Genomic DNA, 21,925 nt, shown 5'->3' on the forward strand with positions numbered 1-21,925 from the left:
AAGAACGAGATTTCTTCGTCTTTGATATTAAAACAATAGCAAAGAACGAGGAATGTGTCTTATATAATTAAAATTAGTAAGTGAAAAACAAGAGAGAGAGAGAGAGAGAGAGAGAGCGGTGGTAAATTTGCATCGCGAATCGTTCCTCTGAAATATCAAACGAATTAAATTAACGCTCGATGTAATTTCGATTCGCCTCTCTTACGTGCGTTCTGTTTTCAAATGAGATCCCATTAGAATCGAAATTCCGTGGATAATTACACGATGGTTGGTATAGCCCACAGTAGTCACGTTGTTACTATCCTCTTCGCTTAGAGGCTCGGAGACGCACGCGTGGACATCATCCAGTCGATGTATTCGACGTTCGCGTGTTGCATTTGACGACGATAAATCCGACACGCAAGCCGTTCCTAACGCGCAAGGTCGGCTCTCGTGTGCTGCCAGACGCATGCGAACCAGATGATCGTATTCATTTTATAACAGCTATTCCCCGTAATTATGATTAACGAAGCTCCGTCGTCCTATCGTTCCCGCGATACGTTTAGATATGTAAAATAGCCGGAGATAGCGGCACGCTTTTCTTTCAGAGAATTCATTTTGAAAATAATACCGCCTACATTTTTATTACTTGCCATTTTTCTTTCCCCCTTTTTTTTTCACTTTTCTTTTTTCTCTTTCTTTTTTTTTTTTCAACCGCTCGAACTTGTTGCACTCGTTTTTCAGGAAATGTCAAAGGCGACGTTTATATCGGGGTAACTCGAATCGACAGCCTCTTCCACGACGACGAGTTTACGCGCGCTCTTCCATAAACAAGCACGGGCTTATATATTATTAAAGCAGAGCAGTTTGCATTTTCTGGCAAAACATTCGACGTTTCTCGTATTTCCTACGTCGCTACACAGCTTTCGTTCCTCTCCCTCTCTCCCTCTCCTCTCTCTCTCTCTCTCCCTCTCCTCTCTCTCTCTCTCTCTCCCTCTCTTTCTCTTTTCGTTCGATGGTACGAACATTAGCGTTTCACACGATTTATCTTTTCGTTTAATATGGTTTGCAGCTACTATCAAATCGTATCACCTTTTTTTAATATTTTCAATGAAATTTATTTCTGATAAACACGTATGAAAGAACGTTACTTTACTAGACGGATTTGGTATCCTTAACGGAACTGAACTACGATGAAAATACTTTTATAAAAATAGGACGCAACCCGGGGGTATGAACGTAAAGACGAACGTCGAGACGAGGGACGACGAGTGGATACATGTTCATCCTTTATAACGCTCGTCGCTTCTATATCCCTTTTGTCTCGGCGCATCGTTGGTTATCCTAAGCAGGGATACTTGAAACTAGCAGCTGAGGAATGGATAGTAGATGTGGGTCGTTAGGACGTTCGAGTGAATGATAAATGACCTGTAGACGTTTCGTTTCGTTTCGTTTCGTTGAAAAGTTTGGCTTGGCGAAAACGTTCACGGCAACGCGTTTGTGCAACGAAAACTAACTTTGCTTTATTATTCTTTTCATAAACGATTCCAGTCGTATTTCTTAGCTCGTTATTATCTTTTGCTTGAATTTTGTTCCTTTCGAATAGCTCGATAAGGAAAAAGAAAGTATAGGAAGGTCCAAACTTATCGTCGAATCGTGAATTTTTAATCGATCCTGGCGGTGAGAAGAACGCTTTGCCGGTTTGAAAAATGAGCTTTTTCCAAGTTATCGCGCGAACACGAAAGCGGGACGCGAGCTTTCGAGACGGCACGTAGATCGTATAACTTTTATTCGAGTTTCCTCGGATATCCTGGAGGAGAAGAAAGAGAAGTAGGAGGAAAAGGACGAGAAGGTAGTCGTGCATAGCACGGGAGGAGAACCTGAAAGAGGAATTAATCTTCGCTTCTCGAGTTTCTTTGCTCGCACGAACCAAGTTACCTATTGGTAAACGTCGTATTGCAAGACTTAATGCAACGTCGAGAGGGACGAGAAGAGTGCTCTAAATAGTGCATAGGAGTACCTAAATAGTTGAATTAGATAATGGAGCTGGACTGACAGGCTCGCCACACGAAATTATGTCAATTGATGTCTCTTATATCATTCCAGTCATCTTTGTCATGTCGAAGATTTATACAAAAAAAAATAAAAAAATAAAAAAAATAATAACTTATCAAAGAAAAGGCAATATTATAGGGTGGTCATAAAATAGATTTCTATTCGTCTTTTTTCGCTCTCTCTCTCTCTCTCTCTCTCTCTCTCTCTCTCTCTCTCTCTCTCTCTCTCTCTCCTTCGACATTAACTTTTAATCGAATTCATCGATTCGCGTTTGCCCCTCTGGAGAGCAACTTTGGAAGATGAGATTTTCGTTATGCTATTACGGTCACGGATACGACGTCGGTTTTCGGCGATACTGTTTCCCCGCTCGAATTCGAAGCCGCTACCGAGAGTGAGAAAGTCGAAATCTCTTTCGATCCTTATCTCGTAGACGTGCCGAATCTCGCTTCGTAAACGATATTGGCGATATTATCGCAAACGTGGAGTAGAACTTTCGTGACATGAGTACTAACGATCCAGACTCGACTTCGATTCTATGATCTCGACTTTTCTTGTTTATATAATAAAAAATAACGCGTTAGAAGCATTTAGTTAACTCTTTCGGATAAATCTTTGTTGGAACTTTTGGATCGTATTGTTCGGATAAAAGAGACTTTTTTCTTTTTGTTTTCTCGAGGTGACGATCGAGCGTGCGTACCGAACGAAATCATCCCCAGGGCTTGTAATCATCTTAAATATAACGCCTGTAAATCCTCGATACACCGAGGAAACTTCGTAAACATCGAGGTTAGTCAGAGCGTTAGAAAAGCCCAAAGGAAAAAGAAGGAAAGGAAGAAAATAGTAGGGAGATGGTAGGGAGAAAGGAAGTGAGAAATAACGGGGCCGCTACCCTTTACGAAGCGAAATCTTATCCGCGAAGACGCTGATGGGAATTAATGAGAGCTCACCGCTGCAGTAAGCTCTAGCCAACATTTTTAGACGCCACAAGGCGAGTGTCTGCGCGAAAATACGTCTTTTGGGAGACTATACGAGAGTATAACGCTTTGAAAGACTTTTACGGTCTACTTTGTTTGAAAATTTCGTCCGTAATTCTCGATTAAATGGCAACTGTTTGTCGGGTCTAAGCGTGTTTCGGATAGTAATTACTTTAGAATCCAATCGATAACTCGTAGATTACTTCTTAAAAACCCTTTTTCGAGTTACATACGAAGTCAATAAAAGGAAGGGAATAAAGAATCGGGATGAACTAGCGAAATAGTTTAGTTTGCACTTTGCAGCCGTTTAAAAAATTTCGTTGCAGCGTGATACTAATTTTAAACTTGGCGTTTAACAGGGATGCGAAGAGTAGTTGATTAGACTCTCAATGCGGATCCTTGATGGACAGGCTTTCAAGAAATTTACCAAGCTCGGCTGTCTTAGGTCCTATTTAAGTATCCAAGTTCTACGCCGAGCTATTATAGAAAGTTTTCATACTAGGGACTGTGCGTGGTCTTACTTTTAAACGTCGATTTTGCCTCGAAGACGCGAAAATTTCGGGCCATTCATTAAAGTATTTTCAAGTTTACTTTATTGTTTTCATTTATTCATGCTTCATCGTCGAATAGGTAAACGAACGAAACGTAAAGATTGGTACGGCAATGGTTCTCCTGGTATAAAACGAGGATTACCATCTCTCTCTCTCTCTCTCTCTCTCTCTCTCTCACTCTCTCTCTCTCTCGCATCGAGCGTCCCACGCTTTTTATAATCTGTCATATTTTATCAAAGCTCTGACGGCACATGTTCGTCGTATGTGCTCATAAAGCATGCAACGAGGGATCTACCGGTCTGTGACGAGTTACGCTCCACGCGACCACGATGTTTCCTGTGGATACTGCCGGCTACCGGAAACAGCTTCCTCTTTGCTACGGTAGGGAGACACCAAATGCAAGTCGATAGATCGATACGGTACAACGAAACCGCATCATCCTCGACGTTTCCTTTTCGTTTCGTTCAATCATCCGAACTTGACCGGCTTCGAGATACCTCTCTGCAGCAAATCACACGATCGATCGCGTACTATTTCTTTCTCTCGGAATCGTTATCCAACTCTTTTCAACGATACGTTTAATTTAATCGCCAACTCTTTACTTAATTACTCACTCTCAAAAAGCGTTCGAGCTTTCCGCGACTACGCGTAAAGTCCCTATGGCAAATTGACTTTCCAGTTACCGCGTCTATAAAATTCACCTGCTAATAGCTTTACTTTTTCAACATTATTTTGCCTTTTTAACGTATAATTACCTGATTTTCTATAAACATTGAGCATAATGCTAAAGAGCGAGATAGAGAGACGATACGATCGAACGAAAAGAAAGCTCGAGCTTTTTCCACAGGGCTTTATCCAAGCATCCGATAGAAACAATTTTGCTTTGAGGCTTTTCAGATTGTAGCCGAGCTCTATTCTTGCCAGAATATTGTAGGATAGAGAGAGAGAGAGAGAGAGACCGGAAATGAGATCCTTTCTAAATTGGCTAAAACAGCGGATCTAGGAGATCCAACCGACTCGAGAAGCACCGATTTTCTCGCTTTTATACGATACCGTCGAAGAAGCGCGCAAGGAAAGAGCGAAAACGCCTTGGCCCGTTTACGACCCACGCTACTAGTAGCATACGCGTGTCGGTTCGTTTACGTTAATAACGAAAACCATTCTCCTTCCCTTCGCGACAATTACGTTTCGTTTCCATGAAAGGACCGACAAAAGCCGAGACTCTTTACAAATTCATAATTAATCTATTAAAGTATATTGTACCTTTTTAGACTATTTAATTCGTCGTATATTTTTTTTTTTCTTTTTTTTATTTGCGTAGATCTCGCTTCGAACGTTCACGTCTTTTTCTTAAGCTTGAAAAAATGAAGGAGAATAAAAAAGAAAAAAGGTGGAAGGAAAAGGAAAAAGTAGCAACTTGCGTAATAGAACGAAAAGCGGAGTCGAATACGCGAAAGAAAAGACAGAACAGAAAGAGGTGGAAACGGGAGTTTTCTTACTGTTCTATCCAATTTCCTTGACTTCTCTCCTACCGAAGGTAACTTTGCCATGCTGGTGTGTTACTACCTTTGCGTTCCTCACAAAAGCGACTCGAACGGAAAGGATAATAAAGGAAGTAACTTTGACGCTAATTCTTCTCGACTTTTTCAAGAAACTTGTACTCGGTGCAATGTACTCCGAGCATGATCGAAAATAAAATCTCGCTCTCGAGATATTTTGTATTTTTTATTTAATTTAAATCGTATCTTTGCTTACTTTTATTTCTATGTAATAATCGGTAAAGCGTTCGGAGCGTAGACTATATTTATTAGTAGCCGGATATTTCTCGTACTTAAAGGAATTGCAAGTTATACGTATATGTCACGGCACTTCTTCCATTTCCGGTAAGGAACTCTCTAAGAAGAGTAATAAAGGAAGTAACGTTATATCCTCGCAGTTCCGACTTTCCAACTTTTTAGAATCCACCTACATTCGTTTCTCGAGTTGACCTCTTTCTTTCTGCGCTTTTATCATACCTCCGCCCGACGGTTTAGCCTTCGTCTTTTTCAATTTCTATATCGCGTTAGGCGTTAGAGCGCTAAACAGGAGCAGAAAACGTTTCATCGAGTTAGTCGTGAAAATTGGATTATGCGCCGAGAGGATCGAATAGAGATCTCTTCTCTCTCCCCTTCTCCCATTCTCTCTCTCTTTTTATCGTTCGTTGGTTCATTCGTTTGTTGGTTCGTTCGTTCGTTCGTTCGTTCGTTCGTTCGTTCGTTCGTTCGTTCGTTCGTTCGTTCGTTCGTTCGTTCGTTCGTTCGTTCGTTCGTTCGTTCGTTCGTTCGTTCGTTCGTTCGTTCGTTCGTTCGTTCGTTCGTTCGTTCGTTCGTCCGTCCATTCTTCCGTCCTCGCGATTCTTTGTCTTTTTCTTTTTCATCTTTGGACAAGTCGAGAGCGAAAGACGAGAGAAAGAGAGAAAGATGGAAAAGCGTATCGAATGCATATCGATCTACTGTTCAATGGAGAGAAGAGGGTGTATCGCAGCTGCATACCTGCGCGTCCTATTTGCAGGTACGCTTCTCTCTTTGCGCCGACAGCTTCTCACGTGTCAATTCGAATCGTCGCTTCGTAACGTGCCACCTTCAACCGAACGGACGTGTTCGAACGCATTCGCCTAGCCCGATATTACTCCGATAAGCTCGCTGTATTCCCTGCACACGAACCATTCGCAAAGGTCTTTTCATCCTCGTCTCTCTGCTACGAAACGTCGTGTATAACGTCCAACACGTTCGTCCAACTTTATCACCTATCGTCGTCCCTTTCAGCGACGTGGAAAATAACATGGGACTCTCTTTTGTTTTGTCGATCTTTCTGCTCGTTGCCTCGCTCGATTCTTTTCAATTTTTCCTCTCTTAGTTCTCTCCTTGGTTTGCTTTTTTCTTGTCGTTGCGAGTTTATATTTCATTCTACGTTTCCATCGTTTCCGCGTATATCATCTTTTGATATTATCATTAGAAACGATTATTCTACACGATCGTCGAAGTAGTTTTCCTTCCATCGAACATTTACATAGCGTTTAGTGTTATACGTTAAAAGACTTAGTTTCGTATTCTAACTCGCGAATACAATAATCGCTTTTCATAGTTATACCTCTTAATGCATATTACACAAATACAATAGTTGTAGAACGGAGAGGTGTTCGTTTGCTTTTCTATGTTGCAAGAAAGAAAGAAAGAAAAAAAAAAGGCCGGAGCTTTTCAAGTTGGATGCAAACGATGTTAGAAGTGTCGACCTACCGAGCGAATAAAAGTATATTGCCTGTGGAATTTATTTGAATTGTATATTCTAGCCCAGATATCGCGAACAAACGATATCGTTCTACCAATCGCATTTTTGTTACCTCCCTAGTTCCTTCGCAAAAACACGCTTTATTCTCTCTCTCGCGTTTGCTCTCTCTCTCTCTCTCTCTCTCTCTCTCTCTCCATCTCCTCGTCATTTCGAAGAGCTTTCTTTGAAAATTTCCAGCGCAAGATTTTCAAAGACTTCCCTTGCGTATTTTCCTTTTTTCCCTTTTATATTAGCAAAATGAATCTTTGTCGATCGTGTTAAAATTAGGTACTCGCCCTAACGCAAAAATCGATACAAATATTGAATCAGAAATGCTTTCTCTTCGAATTCAGACTCGGTTAATTTGCTTTCCCGCGTACTTCTTTTAACTTTCACTCGTCCGATTTTAAACGACAATTTTACTATCGGCCATGTATTTTATCTCGACGTCCTTTTATCTACGATTTATTTAACGGCCACGAAGACACGAGGAAAAACGATCCTCGAGATCGATCGAGTGTACGCGAAAAAAGAGCGATCGACTTTGTTCAAACTCGTTCGAAGAAGCCAAAGAAACGAAGAATTTTCTATGCTTCCATTTCTCTTTTTTCTTTCGACGTCGTTTCTTCTTCGCTAAAATGCTGCTAGAAAATTTTCCTGAAAATATTCGAAGACTTTTGTTCGGCCGTGCTGATGTTCCTGAATTAAAATCACAATACTTTTCCGACGCCTCGCTGAACAATGTAGCCAGGCAGGACGAGCTATGCATTCCTATATAATTCAAGCACGATGGCTACCGGACAGAAAGGAAACTGTGAGAGAGAGAAAGAGAGAGAGAGAGAGAGTCTGTTGGAGGATGGGCCGCCTTTGTCACGCACGAATACTTGGAATACGCAAAGAAAAACTTATCTAATATAAATTCATAGTTGGAAATTACAAACGATATCAAATATTATCAGAAATCTTTTTTTTTTTTTCTCGAATCCAATTTGGTCTGGTTTTATTGACGAGCCAAAAAGTGATATTACTTTATTAAAATTCTATTTGACGCTTGTCTTGTAATTTAATTAATAAACGATTATCATGTGTTTCAGCTCGCCGATTAAACGAATACATTCGCCACTACGAACCACTTTCCTATCCAACGGAGGAGGTCCACAGAGGTCACCTGAGGGCCAAGAGGTCGGTCACCCGCGACAATTCCGTGACTTTAAAGTTTCGCTCACACGGCAGAGACTTTCACATTCGACTGAAGCGAGACTTGAACACGTTTAGCAATAATCTAGTTATAGAGGGTCCTACCGGACATGAAGAGGGACTTGATACCTCGCATATTTACGAGGGTTATCTCATCGGTAAGTCGGAACTCTGGTCAATCGTCTGCATAGATAACTCGTCGATTGGATTTTCTCGTCAAACGATTGCCTCGCTAAGCATTATCTTTGGTAGAATGAAATTCGATAATGCGTGAACTTTGAAAATAAAAATTGACGGTAGCGAAATGTTCTGAAAGAAAGAGAAAATGAGAAAGCGAGAAAAAGAGCGTGGGTGTCGATATGATATACCATAACTCTATACCCCGATATCGACTTGCATTTCTAAACATAGAATTGCACTGGTACTGCACCGTAGTATTCCAGATAGAACGTTTGATATTTCTCGAGACTATGGGAAAATGATAGAAGTGAACTACCATAGAACAATTTATTCCATTTCTTTTCTATTTCCTCCGTTATACATTTACATTAACATCTTCCTCTCGCGTATTTTCTATCTTTGCTGTCGTGATCTTTTTACTATCATGGAGCAACTAGCTGGACCTTTTTTTTTTTTTTTTTTTTCTAACACGAAGAAGAAGCAGAGAGGGAGAAAGAGAGTGAGGGAGGGAAAGAGTTATTCGAGAGTTGAAAATTATGTTCTCCTCTTTAGTAAAAGAAAAAAAAAAAAAAAAAGAAAAGAAAAGAAAAGTCTTACCATGCGATCACGAGCATTCCTATTTAAAGTATGACTACATACGTTATCCACGATACCGACCAGGTGTGGCACGCAAAAGTGCGTGTCACAGTAGATACCGAGTGAAACCTTTATTCCTACTCTAATAATTTACCCTAGTCAAGTCCCTCGGTGGCACGTGAAAGAGGGACGAGAGAGGACGGTTAGTACCGGCGAAGGGAGACATTTGAAATTATAGATCAGCTTGCTCGAGGTGCTGGAACGATTTATCTCTGAAACTCCGTCGATTCTTTTCCTCGTTGCTGTTGATGTTGCAGCGAGCTGACCCAGGCTAGAATTCGATGCGTTCGTTGGATAACAACACGACGGAAAGCTCCGGGAAAAGAGAGAGCTTTTTCTCTGGCTCGCGTTTTAACTCGAGCCAGATCAAAAGGAATTCTGGAAATGGTTTCACCAACGTTTTGCAGCGTTTCAAACGTCTCCGTATAACGAGAGGAAGAAAAGAAAGGAGAATAATGAGAGAACCTTTTTTTTTTTTATTCTTAGACGAATATATACGAGTATACGAATTTCCTAGTGACCCATTTCTATTCATTCCTTTCGTAACATCGATAAAATAATGAAATATATTATAATCGTAGTTTATCTCATATACTTATAGATACGCGTTGACCAGAGAAAAGAAAGAAAAAAAAAGAAAAACAAAAAAAAAAAAAAAAAGAAAATGAAAAGGAAAAGAGAACGCGCAACAACATTTCTCTGCCCGCAGCTTTGACCATTTTTTAGCTTTCTTTGTTTTTATTCCTTTTGCTTCTTTCTTTATTTTTCCGGCTTATATTTAGGAGCTCTTTTCGAGTAGTGATCTCTTTCTTCCCTTCTTTTTTTTCCCCTTCTTTCTTTCTTTTTTGTTTCTCCCTTTTTTTTTTTTTTTTTTTTTTTTCTTTTCCCTTCCACAACTCCAGAATGACTAATAGAGAATTCTTTCCCTTTTTCTTTTTTCTCCCTCCTCGTACCCTCGTGTCGCGCTTCCTCCCGGTCTCTCCTTATTTCGCTTGGAAATACGTTCCCGCGAGTTTATCTAAAATTAACACGCTTTGGCATTGGGTTTCTCGCGCGGGGACGTCACGTCTATTGTTCTTGATGTGTCCCGTAGTTAAGGTTAATATCTTCGTTCCGGTGACCACGCGAATTTTCATTACCTTTAACGTCGTTGCATTTGCATCGCCACGCGTGTCATTGTTTGCCTCTCCCGTCGACGATCTGGATAGAAAGATATAAAGGAGATAAGATTTCATTGTTAATAATCTCATAGTAAAGCAGAAGGCGTACGATTTTAATCGCGATATGCTATTTGCTTTCAGGAGAACCAGGTAGCCATGTATTCGGAAGCATCACCGATGGTGTCTTTCACGGGAAGATAGTGTCACCACGAGCTGGTGCGTGGTACGTCGAAAGAGCACACTATTACTTTCCGCCACACGAGATAAACGATACCCTGCATTCTGTGATCTATCACGAAAATGACGTCGGTGATCCATACTCTCAAGTTCGACAAGGTAAGCCTTCGATATCTATCGATTACGTATTTCAACCCACGCATTTAGATTTTCCTAAAAGCCGAATTGCGAAAATAGAAGTAACGTTCATGAATAATAGTTCGTGGTTAGTTGTAATATTCCGAGCGTTCGGTTTTAAACTTTAAAACTCGAGCGTGGACATGCGGGTGGGTCGGTCGATTGCTGTTAACGATCTCCTCCTCAGAACCAAGAGGGAAAACGGAGGAAAGAAAAAGATAGAGAGAGAGAGAGAGAGAGAGAGGAAAGGGTCGTGTCGCTTACACACTTGGCCGAGCACCCCTTTGTCGCGTCGAGGATGTCCACTCGCGTGCGCACGCGCGCGCCGAGCATGTATCTTTTTTTCTTGCTCAAAAAGAGAGAGAGAGAGAGAGAGAGAGAGAGAGAGAGAGAGAGAGAGGCAGAGTTTTCATCCTGGACAGTGTGAACCACCATTAAAAGCTTTATGATGGAAGAAGAAAATAAAAGTAACAGGATGAATAAGCCGAGCACGTAGAAAGAATTTATGACAATAATGATGAAAAATCGTCACTGTTTTAATATCGCAAAGAATTAAACTCGTACGGTACGTACGTGAGTATCCACGCGATTTCTACGGATCCATTAAAAAATGTATACACACGGAGTGGGATGAACGTCTTATTAACTGATTCAAGCTATCGTACCAAAGCGAAATCATGCCATATAGAAGTTTACCTATCGAAAAGTCTTTGACTGTTCGAACGCTACGCGTTATTTGCGTTATCGCTATGAGTTTCTTCGATAGCTGCTACGTGGAATACCGCGATAGAATAGAGAGAGAGAAAGAGAGAAGAAATCAGTGCAGAGTTTCGAATATATGTACGCTGAAATACCCAAAATGGCTTTTGAGAAAGACCCCTGCAATATGTGTTCGTGCGCTTTACTCGCTTTGATGTCGGCTTTGATGTCTTCCATAAAAGAAAATACTTAATACGTATGTACGTACATAGACACATACGCGTTATCAGGAGTTGAGAAAAGTATGTCGCGAGCATAGATTTCGAAATCAGTGGACAGAGAATGACATTCGTATTCAGGAGAGGAAGCTCTCGCAAATTTTAATCGAGACAGCTTCTACAACCTTCTCTTGGATCTCCTTTCGTCTATCTACATCTACGTCACCTTGTATCTCACACGTGTATTTGGACTGGTCGTGCAAATAGCCAACGCTTAAATAAACGGGTAGCATATCGCGTGTAATATTTATCATGGCTCTCTCTCTCTCTCTCTCTCTCTCTCGCTCTCTCTCGTGGCAGGGAACGAACGAACAGGTGTTTGCATACAAGATATGTGTGTCGTTATGAAAATATGTGCGACATACAGCGAAAACTCACACTTTCCGCGAGATCTTGTTTAAACGTTCACGAATATTCGATGACGGTGCTAAAGTCTTCTTTAGTTTCCTCGTCGACTCTATAGAATTTTATATGAGCAATACTTTCTTCTTATATATCTCCGTTTCTCTCCCTTTCTCTCTCTGGCTCTTTAAAAAGGAACTATAACATTTCTACAAAACGTTCATTCACATTAATGCCACCGCAAGGAGTAGTAGCAATAAAGATAGCCAATATCGTCCTGCTGAAACGTCGAGTCATTAAAGCTCGTCGCTCTGAGTTAATTCGGCAGTAAAACCACCGGTAGTCGGCACGATTATCCGATATGACAGTAGCAGGCAATATTATTGATCCCATTGGTGGTAAACAGAAGGCGGAAACTTCTAAAAAAAACAAAAAAAAAAAAGCCGAGAGAACGTATGTACACATTTGTGCATAAATCAAGGAAAGGGATAAATTAGGGGTGGTTACGGAGTTTCCTTAAACATCAATTGCGTTGTGGTTACCTACCAAAAGTAAATGTTTTCATCAAGAGCGTCTCTTACTACTCGGCGAAGCCGACGTTGTCGAGCAGGTAAAGGAAAGTAAGCTTTTTGAAGCCGCTTCCCGTTTTACTTTCTTGTCTGATTTATGCAAGCAAGTACTCGCAAAGCTCCTCGACTAAATCTCGACTCACCCTTCTTCTTCTTCTTCTTCTTCTTTTCCCCTTCTCCCTTTTTTCTTCTCTCTTTCTCTCTCTTTCCCTCTCCCCTTCTATTTCGCCTTTCGATATCTCAAGCAGGCTTACAAAATTTATCAAAATTCTATGCTCGAATATGCAAGAACAATGTTCGTCCCTTTACGAGTTTATTACAAATAAAATATGAGAAAGGTGGAGAAGAAAAGGGTGGTCATAGAAAGCGCTATAAGAGGTAGTTGGTTTTAATAGCTTCGTCGTTGCTATCAAAGAGGAAAGTAATTATTTAAATAGCTCCGGGTAAGCGAGCAGCGCGGAGACGAGAGAAAAATTTTTCACGAATCTCGTTTAAACCGTGCGCGGGAAAGACGGCGGGACGTAAAATAAACGTATAAATGTAAAACGTAGTTTATTCCATCTTGTAAAGTCATGCTTGGAAAAACGAAGACGGACATGTATCTATCTCGTTGGAATGGATTTAAGAGGAAAGAGAGAGAGAGAGAGAGAGAGAGAGGTCCTTTGGAGATTATTGAAAAAAACAAAAGAAAGGAAGAAAGAAAGAAAAAACGTGCTTCGTGGAAAGATTTTCCGTCGTTCGATAAGAACGACGTCAAAGGAAGTTCTCACGAATTGCGAACATTATTAATTGCGATGCTCAGAGGGATTTCTTTCTCTTTTGCCTACTTCTCCTATATAAAATCTTGGATTCATTTTTTCAGGCGACTCCAGTGGCTGTGGCATTAACGAACAGATAATCGAGTGGATGGATAAAATTCAAAATTCCGGTGACCTCGACTTACCTACTCCGATTACGTCGAAAAAGGATACGAAGCCGAAAGTCGAGCCGTGGAATGGCGAGCAGGAAACTCCTGGACACAAATATACCAGAGAAGCGAACGAACCGAGTCATCGAAGAGCACGCAGAGCCACTAGACCGAAGGAAGACAATAAAAACACCTGTTCGTTGTTCATTCAAACGGATCCTCTTATTTGGCGGCATATATCCGAACAGGTTTGAATAATGTCGCCTTTTTCCCTTGTCCTCACATTCACGTTCTTCTTTCTTGGCAAACGAAGAAAATTAAAAGTAACATCGACTTTTCCAGCTGCATCACGATGCAGAAAAAACGAGAGAGGAAATACTCTCTTTGATCGCGCATCACGTCACAGCGGTGAACTACATTTACAGAGATACCAGATTCGACGGTAGAATCGAGCACAGAAACATCAAGTTCGAGGTACAAAGGATAAAGGTAAATAAAGAATATGTAGACATTTCTATTATTCAAATTGTTTTCATAATTGTGTAGAAACACACGATATCCTCGTTTATTACTATTTAAATGATTTGTTCCTATGCTAGATCGACGACGATACCGCGTGCACGCAACAGCAGACTTATGGCGAGCCAAATCCATTTTGCATGGAAAACATCGATGTCAGCAATTTTTTGAATTTACACTCGTTGGGCAATCACGAGGACTTTTGTCTCGCCTATGTGTTCACCTACAGGTAGGTAAATCTATTGATTTTGAGCGTAAGTTCAATTATCGTAACGATTTCTCCAAACTTCTGTTTTCTGTTTCCTTTTTTCTTCTTTTTTTTTTTTTTTTTTTTCTCTCTTTTTTTTTTGACAATTATCGATAGGGATTTTACTGGCGGTACCCTCGGTCTCGCTTGGGTCGCTTCGGCGTCCGGCGCTTCCGGTGGTATTTGCGAGAAGTATAAAACGTATACCGAGACCGTAGGAGGGATGTATCAATCCACGAAGAGATCTCTCAACACCGGTATCATCACTTTCGTGAATTACAACAGCAGAGTTCCGCCGAAAGTTTCCCAACTGACATTGGCTCACGAAATAGGTCATAACTTTGGATCGCCGGTAGGAATTTATGATACATTCTAAAGTTTCATCCGCCTGATTAACAATTTACTTGATAATCGGTGCAGCCGGAAATAAAGGTATACCTGCGTTTCTACTTTTATCTTCTTCTCCTTTTGTCTCGCAGCATGATTTCCCACCCGAATGTAGGCCAGGCGGTTTGCATGGTAATTATATCATGTTCGCTTCTGCCACGAGCGGTGATCGGCCTAACAACAGTAAATTCTCCAAATGCAGCATTGGCAATATCAGTAACGTTTTGGACGCGATAGAGGATAATAAGAAAAGGAATTGCTTCACCGGTAAGAAAGTAACATATTTTCATGTTCTATTATTATTTCAAGTTGATTCGAATAGAAGATTTATGAATGATCGTTTGCAACAGCGTCGGCCGGTGCGTTTTGCGGTAACAAAATCGTCGAGGCGGGCGAAGAATGCGACTGCGGTTACGACGACGACGAATGCGTGGATAAATGTTGTTACCCGAGGCAGGTGTCGGAATTGGATAAGATTAAAAACGAAACGGCGAAAGGATGCAGCAGAAAATACGGGACACAATGCAGGTAAGACAATAATCAGTTGGAATATGCGCGCGTACGCAGCTTACTGGAATTTCCTCTTTATTATCTCACGATTCCATTGTTCTCCTCGTAGTCCCAGTCAAGGACCTTGTTGCTCGAGCGATACGTGCCAGTTCGTGCCTCTCTCGCACAACGTTCAATGCAAGGCCGAATCGGACTGCAGCTACAATTCCACGTGCAATGGGAAATCTTCCGAGTGTCCCGCTCCATTGCCAAGGGCCAATAAAACAAGATGCAACGAAGGAACTCAGGTACCTTTGCTTCTACGATCTACGAATGATCCATTTTCCTCGATTTATAACGTAACGTGTTTCATTATTCGAACGTAGCTCTGTATCAACGGCGAGTGCACTGGATCAATTTGTCTCGAATGGAACTTGACGGAGTGCTTTTTAACGAGCAACATCATTCCTAACATAGACAAACGAAAACTTTGCGAGCTGGCTTGTCAGAATGGTACCGATCCATCGACTTGTCGAAGTACCAGCGAGTTTGCTCACGTCGTCGGCCTACCCGAGGGTGGGATAAGTCTCAGACCTGGCTCACCGTGTGACAACTTTCAGGTATTTCATCGGATCGAGCTATTACATTTAGGAAGAAGAAAAATAGGGGTAAAAGTTACGCGTAGACGTACACATATATTTATATCGATTTATCATTTAGGGTTACTGCGACGTCTTCTTGAAGTGTAGAGCGGTCGATGCCGAAGGACCACTCGCGCGATTGAAAAATCTCTTATTCAACAAGGAAACTTTATCGACCGTGGCGCAATGGGTAACTGTAAGTTCTTCCACGACACGCTCGAAAAGTTTAGAATCGCTATAATTCCATTGAAACGGTACAATAAGATAAATATTAATATTCTACAGGAATACTGGTGGGCAGTCCTTTTAATGGGTATAGCTTTCATCATTTTCATGGGATTATTTATCAAGTGTTGCGCCGTGCATACGCCGTCTAGCAATCCGAAGAAACCACCCGCGAGACGCATCAGCGACACATTGAGAAGGCCGATGAACACGCTCAGGAGGATGGTAACGTTAAATAATTTCTTTTTCTTTTTTCTTTCTTTCTTTTTTTTTTTTTCTCTCTCTCTCTCTTTTCTTTACTAGCGTACGAAACGATTGATAACGCACGATTTGATTATTTCTACAGCGACACCCTCACGGTGGCGGAGGCCCAGGACCAAGGAGTATACCTCCGAGGCAGGGTCAAGGAGGGTATAGTGGAACGCGAGGGCCCTCTCATGGTTACGGTGAGGGTAGGGGAGCTCAGCATTATCCTAAAGGTGAGAATTCGTAAAGACTCTGATCTTCGTCGAAGCAGCCACCTTCGCTCGAGTTTGATTAAAAACGTTTATCACGTTGTACGAGTAACACGCTAAAAATTTAAGTTGCGTTACGCTTATTGGTTATAAAGCAAACTCGAGTTAAAAAAGCTGGCTTGATATTTTCCTCATATAATCCGCAATTACATCAATGTTTTTTCCTGTTTGCATCTATCCTGCATTGATTGATTGACGCGCATCACTGCCTGATACTAACGTTCTATGAACTACAGAGGTGAGCTGGGGCCTATTCTCTCTATTCATTCGCAAATTCAGGAGCAAATTCACGAATACCATAGCATCGTACAATTAAAAATATTAATTCAAAGTATATAGAAGGCTCCAGCGGACTTCTATTCGAAGTCTTTCATCACTCGCACGATATACGAATATAATATCACCTCCCTCGGTTCTTGTATTTGCTCCTTGTTTTTGATCGTTAAAAAAGCCTTATATACCAGCTATGTGTATCGCTAATTGATCAAATCGTTTCGCTATTGCGATCTAATCGGAAATATTTAAAGGGGAACGTAGTATCTCATATAATTGCATGCAAGTAGTGCGATATTTTGAAGGATAATTTCATAATATCCCATCCATCATTCTCATATTTCCTTCCTTGTGAAAAAGCTAATCGTCGTTGCTCTGGATTCTTATATCTCGTTTCATCGTCGAACGTCTTTCTAAACAGGCTATCGCTTGGTTCCCACAGCTAGTGCGCCACCAAGCAGCAGTGTCGCAGGCAACTACGGTCGCTCCAACCATTCAGAATTGTACGCCGGTGCCTATTCGAGCACCGGGGGAGGGGGCAGAGCCCCGGCCTACGAGATGAGGCATCACAATAAAGTCTGACGATCCTAGAATGCTGCTGTCACAGTCAGCAGAAGGCAGCGGTCTCGTTCCGTAAAACGAACGCGTCCGGATATCTGTGAAGCAACAAACCGATAAGGAAAAGAAGACGCAATAAAAAAGAGAGAGAGAAAAAGAGAAAAATAAAAAAAACGTCCGGCATTGTGTTTTCGAAGAGAGTGTATATATATATATATATATATATATATATATATATATATATATCTCCGATTGTAGGCGCACCGTGGTGCTGGACTCTGTTGACATTCGAATATTTCGCGAAGCACCGCTGTGTCCTCTAATCCGTAATATTTACGTTTTTAAAAACATTCGCGAGCGAACGTGTGAGTGGGGATATGAGTGAGAGACATTGTACGTGTCATCATCGATCACAAAGTCGAAGGCTTGTTCGTTTATGCTTCGTCAGTATGTACTTTGCCATCGAGGTGGAAAGAACGAAACTTAGAAAATGGAAGAAGGAAATGTGGAAGTGTTACGTGGGCCTTTGCTAAGCTTGTGGAGTCTATTACGAAGAGGCATGGTTGTGAGTTTCGTATCACTTCCCAGAGAAACAAAAGAGCGAGAACGAGCGAGTACCTTTTTACTTACAATCACGACCTACTTACATAACGCCCTTGGCAAAAACGTTTTCAGACATTTTTATCTCTCTGTAAGATAGCATATTACTTCTTTGCAGTTTCGAGAAATCCTCGAGAATTTCCGTGCTTTCGATTTCTTGCGATCGATTTCGATTAAATAAGTATTGCCGAATTAATCACGAGAGTAATTTTGCGTACATATTTTAAGCGATCTGCGTCGTATACGGAAAATCGACGTAATCATTTCTGACTTTTTTTTTTATTTTTTTAATTATACTCTGTAACACGTTTGTTGACGTCTTTGCCACAATTTAACGTGAGCATTTATTTCTGCGAGTTCTTGTTATAAGGAGTAGAAGACTGTTGTAAAGAGAGTGAGAGTGAGAGAATAAGAAAGGAAGAGTGAAGATTCGAAACAATAGACGAGGAACGCGACAATATCCAGAGAGAGGCTTTGAGCTCTCTGGAGAATATAGAGTAAGGCATTAAAACAAAAAGGTTCGGTGTCATTTTTAAAACGTTGTCATTGACATTTTATCGTTCATTTTATAAGTTTGCGGAAAATCTGTATGTGTATATATATATATATGTATATATATATATATATATATATGTGTATATATATATATATATAAAAATATGTATGTATATTCCGAGAATATTTATATCGTTCGGCTATGAAAAATTGGCGAGAATGTTTCGGTCAAACTGGCAAAATAATTAGTTCTTCCCGTTAAATTGTATATACGAAACGCGTTGAGAGAGAAATACTAATTCCATTTGATGAATATTTCTGAGTGGCAGTATACGTTTGCGTTTTAGATTTACTTTTTTGATACTCCTTGGTAGTCGAAGTAGAGGAAAAAGGAGGAGTAATCATGTTCCATATCTTGAAAAGCGAAACGTCGTTGATATTTATCCAAGGATAAATAACGCCTATCACTACCAAACTGTTACAGGTCATTCGTTTGATCTCGGTACCATTCTAGGATAACTATTAAACCATATGTATTATTCTTATACTAATTTTTATTAGGCAATTGGAAGAAGCGAGGCTATTAATTAAATTAAAATGAAGAGGAGATTTAAAAAGCAGCGAGGAGAGAAAAATAAAGAGAAAAAAAAGAGATGATGATTCCATTAACGATTGCAAATCGAACAACAATGGATATCGTTACTATGGATGGATTCCGCTTATTATTATTATTAATTCTATTTACTATTATTACAAATTAGTTATCTATTGCAAATGATAATTTATCTACGCGCCGTCGCGAATGTTATAAGTTATATTTAATGTGCGACTTTTAACCATGCAAATTGTCAGGGGCTGCTACAACCGTAAACGCGCTTTCATTTCTTAGGCGCATGGCGGACCAAAGATGAGCTCCTTTTTCTAATGCGAACAAATTCTAACAGAATTCATGGGGCTCGAGCAGCACACACACAGCTGCATACTCGTATACGAGATATCGAAATCTACGCGAAGAATGTCGTTGTTGTTTCTTTTTTCCTTTTTTCAGTGCCAGCAAACTCGATCGCATGCTCGATCGAGTCTTTAAAATTTAGCAACGTTTCAATCTCTCTCCGTAAAATAATTCTACTTGATGTTTTTCTTCCTTTTTTTTTCTTTTTTTTTTTTTCTTTTCTTTTGACAAATAAAAGAAAACACAACGCAGACAGTCGACACACGCTACATCGTAAAGCTTTATTTTTCTATTCATGTTCGTGAACGCGAGCTCGAGATCAATCGTGCCGGAGAGATCGTGGTAAAAAAAAATTTAGGTAATTATGATCTGGCTTAAACGAGGTGGTTTTTTAACGTGCCTCGATACTCTCACCACTGTCTGCATTGTGACTTGAACGTTGTAGTAGTTTGTCATTGGCCATAGGAAAGGATATAGAAATGTAAAAATACGAAATGAAAAGCGAGATTTTGGGAAAAGAGAGTCTCTACGATACGAGTTTGCGGATCGTGTGAAAATGTACAATAGACGCAATGTGATTATTGAACAAAAAATCGTGATCGTGAGAGATCGTGTGAGAAAGATAGAATGAGGAAGAAATTAAAGAGGTTGATAAAATAGGGCGCGTAAGGGCGCATGTGAAAAAGAAAGAGAGAAAGAGTATACCTATGTAAATACATTGATATTATATAAATATATATATATATATATATATATGTATATGTATATGTATATGTATATGTATATATAAATATATATATATATATAAACTATAATTATATAAACATAACAAATGGTAAAGCGAATATAAAAATACTTGTTTTTATATCAGATCTGTATTATAGCAAAACATTATTCTGTATTTTGTAATCAGGACGGAAGTTAAGAATGACGAAAGAGTGTCTGTACGTGCGTGTGATCAGGCCCCTCCCCCCCTTAGTTTATAAGATTAACACGAGGACCCCATCGTGAAAAGATGGAGATCCAGAGAAATGTTGGAATTTTAGATTATTTAGGAAGAAAAGAAAAAAAAAAAAGAAACGAATCTTAAACTCTTTTCTCGTACGTAGACATGCAACAGAGGAAATCCGCCTGGCCCCATTTGCGACGACGTTGTTATAAAAAGATGACAGGAACAATAACGAAAATAGAGAAATTAACGATTAACTGCCAAAGTACCGATGAAATATCAAATCTCGACGAAAGAAGGACATGATATATTAAAAAATACTTCCATCTATGTATCTTTAATCTCGTTATATATCTCGTTGTAATCATTTTGTCGTGAACGCAATCGATACGAATCACAAGTATGTATTCAAATATTTTAGATGATCTTTCCCGCTTAGAGGATTTACGTCGATTGATTCGTCAAGAATTATCATCTTTGTCATTATCTTCATTATTGTCATTACTATTAAAGTATCCACTTCGGTTCCGAGCCACTGCCATTCAACGATTAAATTTTAAATTTAGATTAGATGACGTTTGTTGTTATCCGATCGGACCGTTCCGCAAAAGTTACGAATTTATTCGCAAAATCCGCTTCCAATTCACTGCCACAAAACGGTTCGAACGACTGATTTAATACGATCAAAGATAGCTATACGAGTTCTTCCGAAGAGGACGATGTAAAACAATTTTCTCTCTCTATTTTTCTCCGAGTAAAAGGATGCTTACAATTAGATTAGAATCGCGAATGGGGCCAAGGTGCATCTTAATATCGTGCGGTTACTAGTTGAAAAAAAAAAAAAAAGAAACGTTGACGCGCATAAGAGGAATGTGGATAAACGAAAAGAAAAAGGAAGATCCCTTCATTGATTTGACCGATCCTCTATCCCCGAAAGAAAGCTAAAAACTAAACTAAATATGCTTAAGCTTCTTCGTTTGTTTGCAGTTCCTGGATTAAGGTCCGCGGATAAAATTCGGTATATGTACATATATTCTTCTGTCTGTCTGCATTTTAACGTTTATGTGATAAAAGAAATAATATAGCACGTAACAAAAATTCTTTATACCTCAATGCGGAAATACGAATGTTCTAACGGAGAAAGGGAGGGAGAGAAAGAGTGTATGTGCGTGAGAGAGAGAGAGAGAGAGAGAGAGAGAGAGAGAGAGAGAGAGAGAGAGAGAGAGAGAGCAATTCCATCCCCATCTTAATCCAGGTCTGCATCACCGTGACGCGATGCACACTACTCTATCACTTGTACATAATGTTAGAGAGAAAAAACAAAAAAGAAAATTGAAAATTATATTTTTTCTATCGATCCAAAAATGTGGTGACTTATCAACATCGTGCATCTGGAATGATTTTACACTGAAGCGTTTTAACGACTCATTATCGTTGATAATTGAATGAAAATTTGATGTCAAAAAGTTGCATTTTTTTAATTCGTTTTCTCATCTCTTTTTTCTTTTTTTTTTCTTTTTTTGTTTTTTTTTTCTGTTTTCCTCATCAAAGAGATTAATCGAGCATCGAGGAAATAAAGCTCTTTGTTCTCTTCCATCTTAAATCGATAAACTTAGCAATTTCTTTTTAAAAGTGCTGTTCATTCCTTTTTGTTTGAATTTTTGTTATTAAAAAAAAATGTCATGCATGATACTGACCAATCGCCTGAACGTAGCTTCAGACCACCACTCTCTCTTTTTCCCAAAGTGTATAGAATGTGGCGAGTGTTTTAAGGATATTAAAATAAAAAAAGGAATATGATTGTGAATATCTCTTGTGTTACGTTAATGTGATTAAAGAAAAACAAAAACATTGTAAAGAACTAAATAAAGCATACATTTTACATTTA

General features: G+C 39.8%; 1 protein-coding gene across 3 annotated transcripts in view; it reads left to right on the top strand.

The window, feature by feature from the left end:
- The window catches only part of LOC124429252 (disintegrin and metalloproteinase domain-containing protein 10), a 64,965-nt gene that overhangs the window by 42,745 nt on the left and 295 nt on the right, over positions 1 to 21,925 (top strand). The window contains exons 2-15 of one of the 3 annotated variants that reach the window (XR_006943402.1): positions 7,960 to 8,220; positions 10,180 to 10,374; positions 13,143 to 13,435; positions 13,530 to 13,676; positions 13,787 to 13,935; positions 14,071 to 14,305; positions 14,433 to 14,607; positions 14,691 to 14,868; positions 14,960 to 15,137; positions 15,216 to 15,449; positions 15,550 to 15,666; positions 15,756 to 15,920; positions 16,042 to 16,174; positions 16,905 to 17,606. Coding sequence is in view for 2 of the 3 variants with exons in the window: in XM_046974290.1 (XP_046830246.1) it covers positions 7,960 to 8,220; positions 10,180 to 10,374; positions 13,143 to 13,435; positions 13,530 to 13,676; positions 13,787 to 13,935; positions 14,071 to 14,305; positions 14,433 to 14,607; positions 14,691 to 14,868; positions 14,960 to 15,137; positions 15,216 to 15,449; positions 15,550 to 15,666; positions 15,756 to 15,920; positions 16,042 to 16,174; positions 16,905 to 17,065 (2,621 nt within the window). In the remaining variant the exon portion in view is untranslated. Of the gene's footprint in view, positions 1 to 7,959; positions 8,221 to 10,179; positions 10,375 to 13,142; positions 13,436 to 13,529; positions 13,677 to 13,786; positions 13,936 to 14,070; positions 14,306 to 14,432; positions 14,608 to 14,690; positions 14,869 to 14,959; positions 15,138 to 15,215; positions 15,450 to 15,549; positions 15,667 to 15,755; positions 15,921 to 16,041; positions 16,175 to 16,904 lie in introns of all 3 variants that reach the window. The other 2 variants (XM_046974290.1, XM_046974291.1) reach the window with 2 other exon arrangements.

Source organism: Vespa crabro, chromosome 14 (assembly GCF_910589235.1).
Source record: "Vespa crabro chromosome 14, iyVesCrab1.2, whole genome shotgun sequence".
Taxonomy (NCBI): Eukaryota; Metazoa; Arthropoda; class Insecta; order Hymenoptera; family Vespidae; genus Vespa; species Vespa crabro.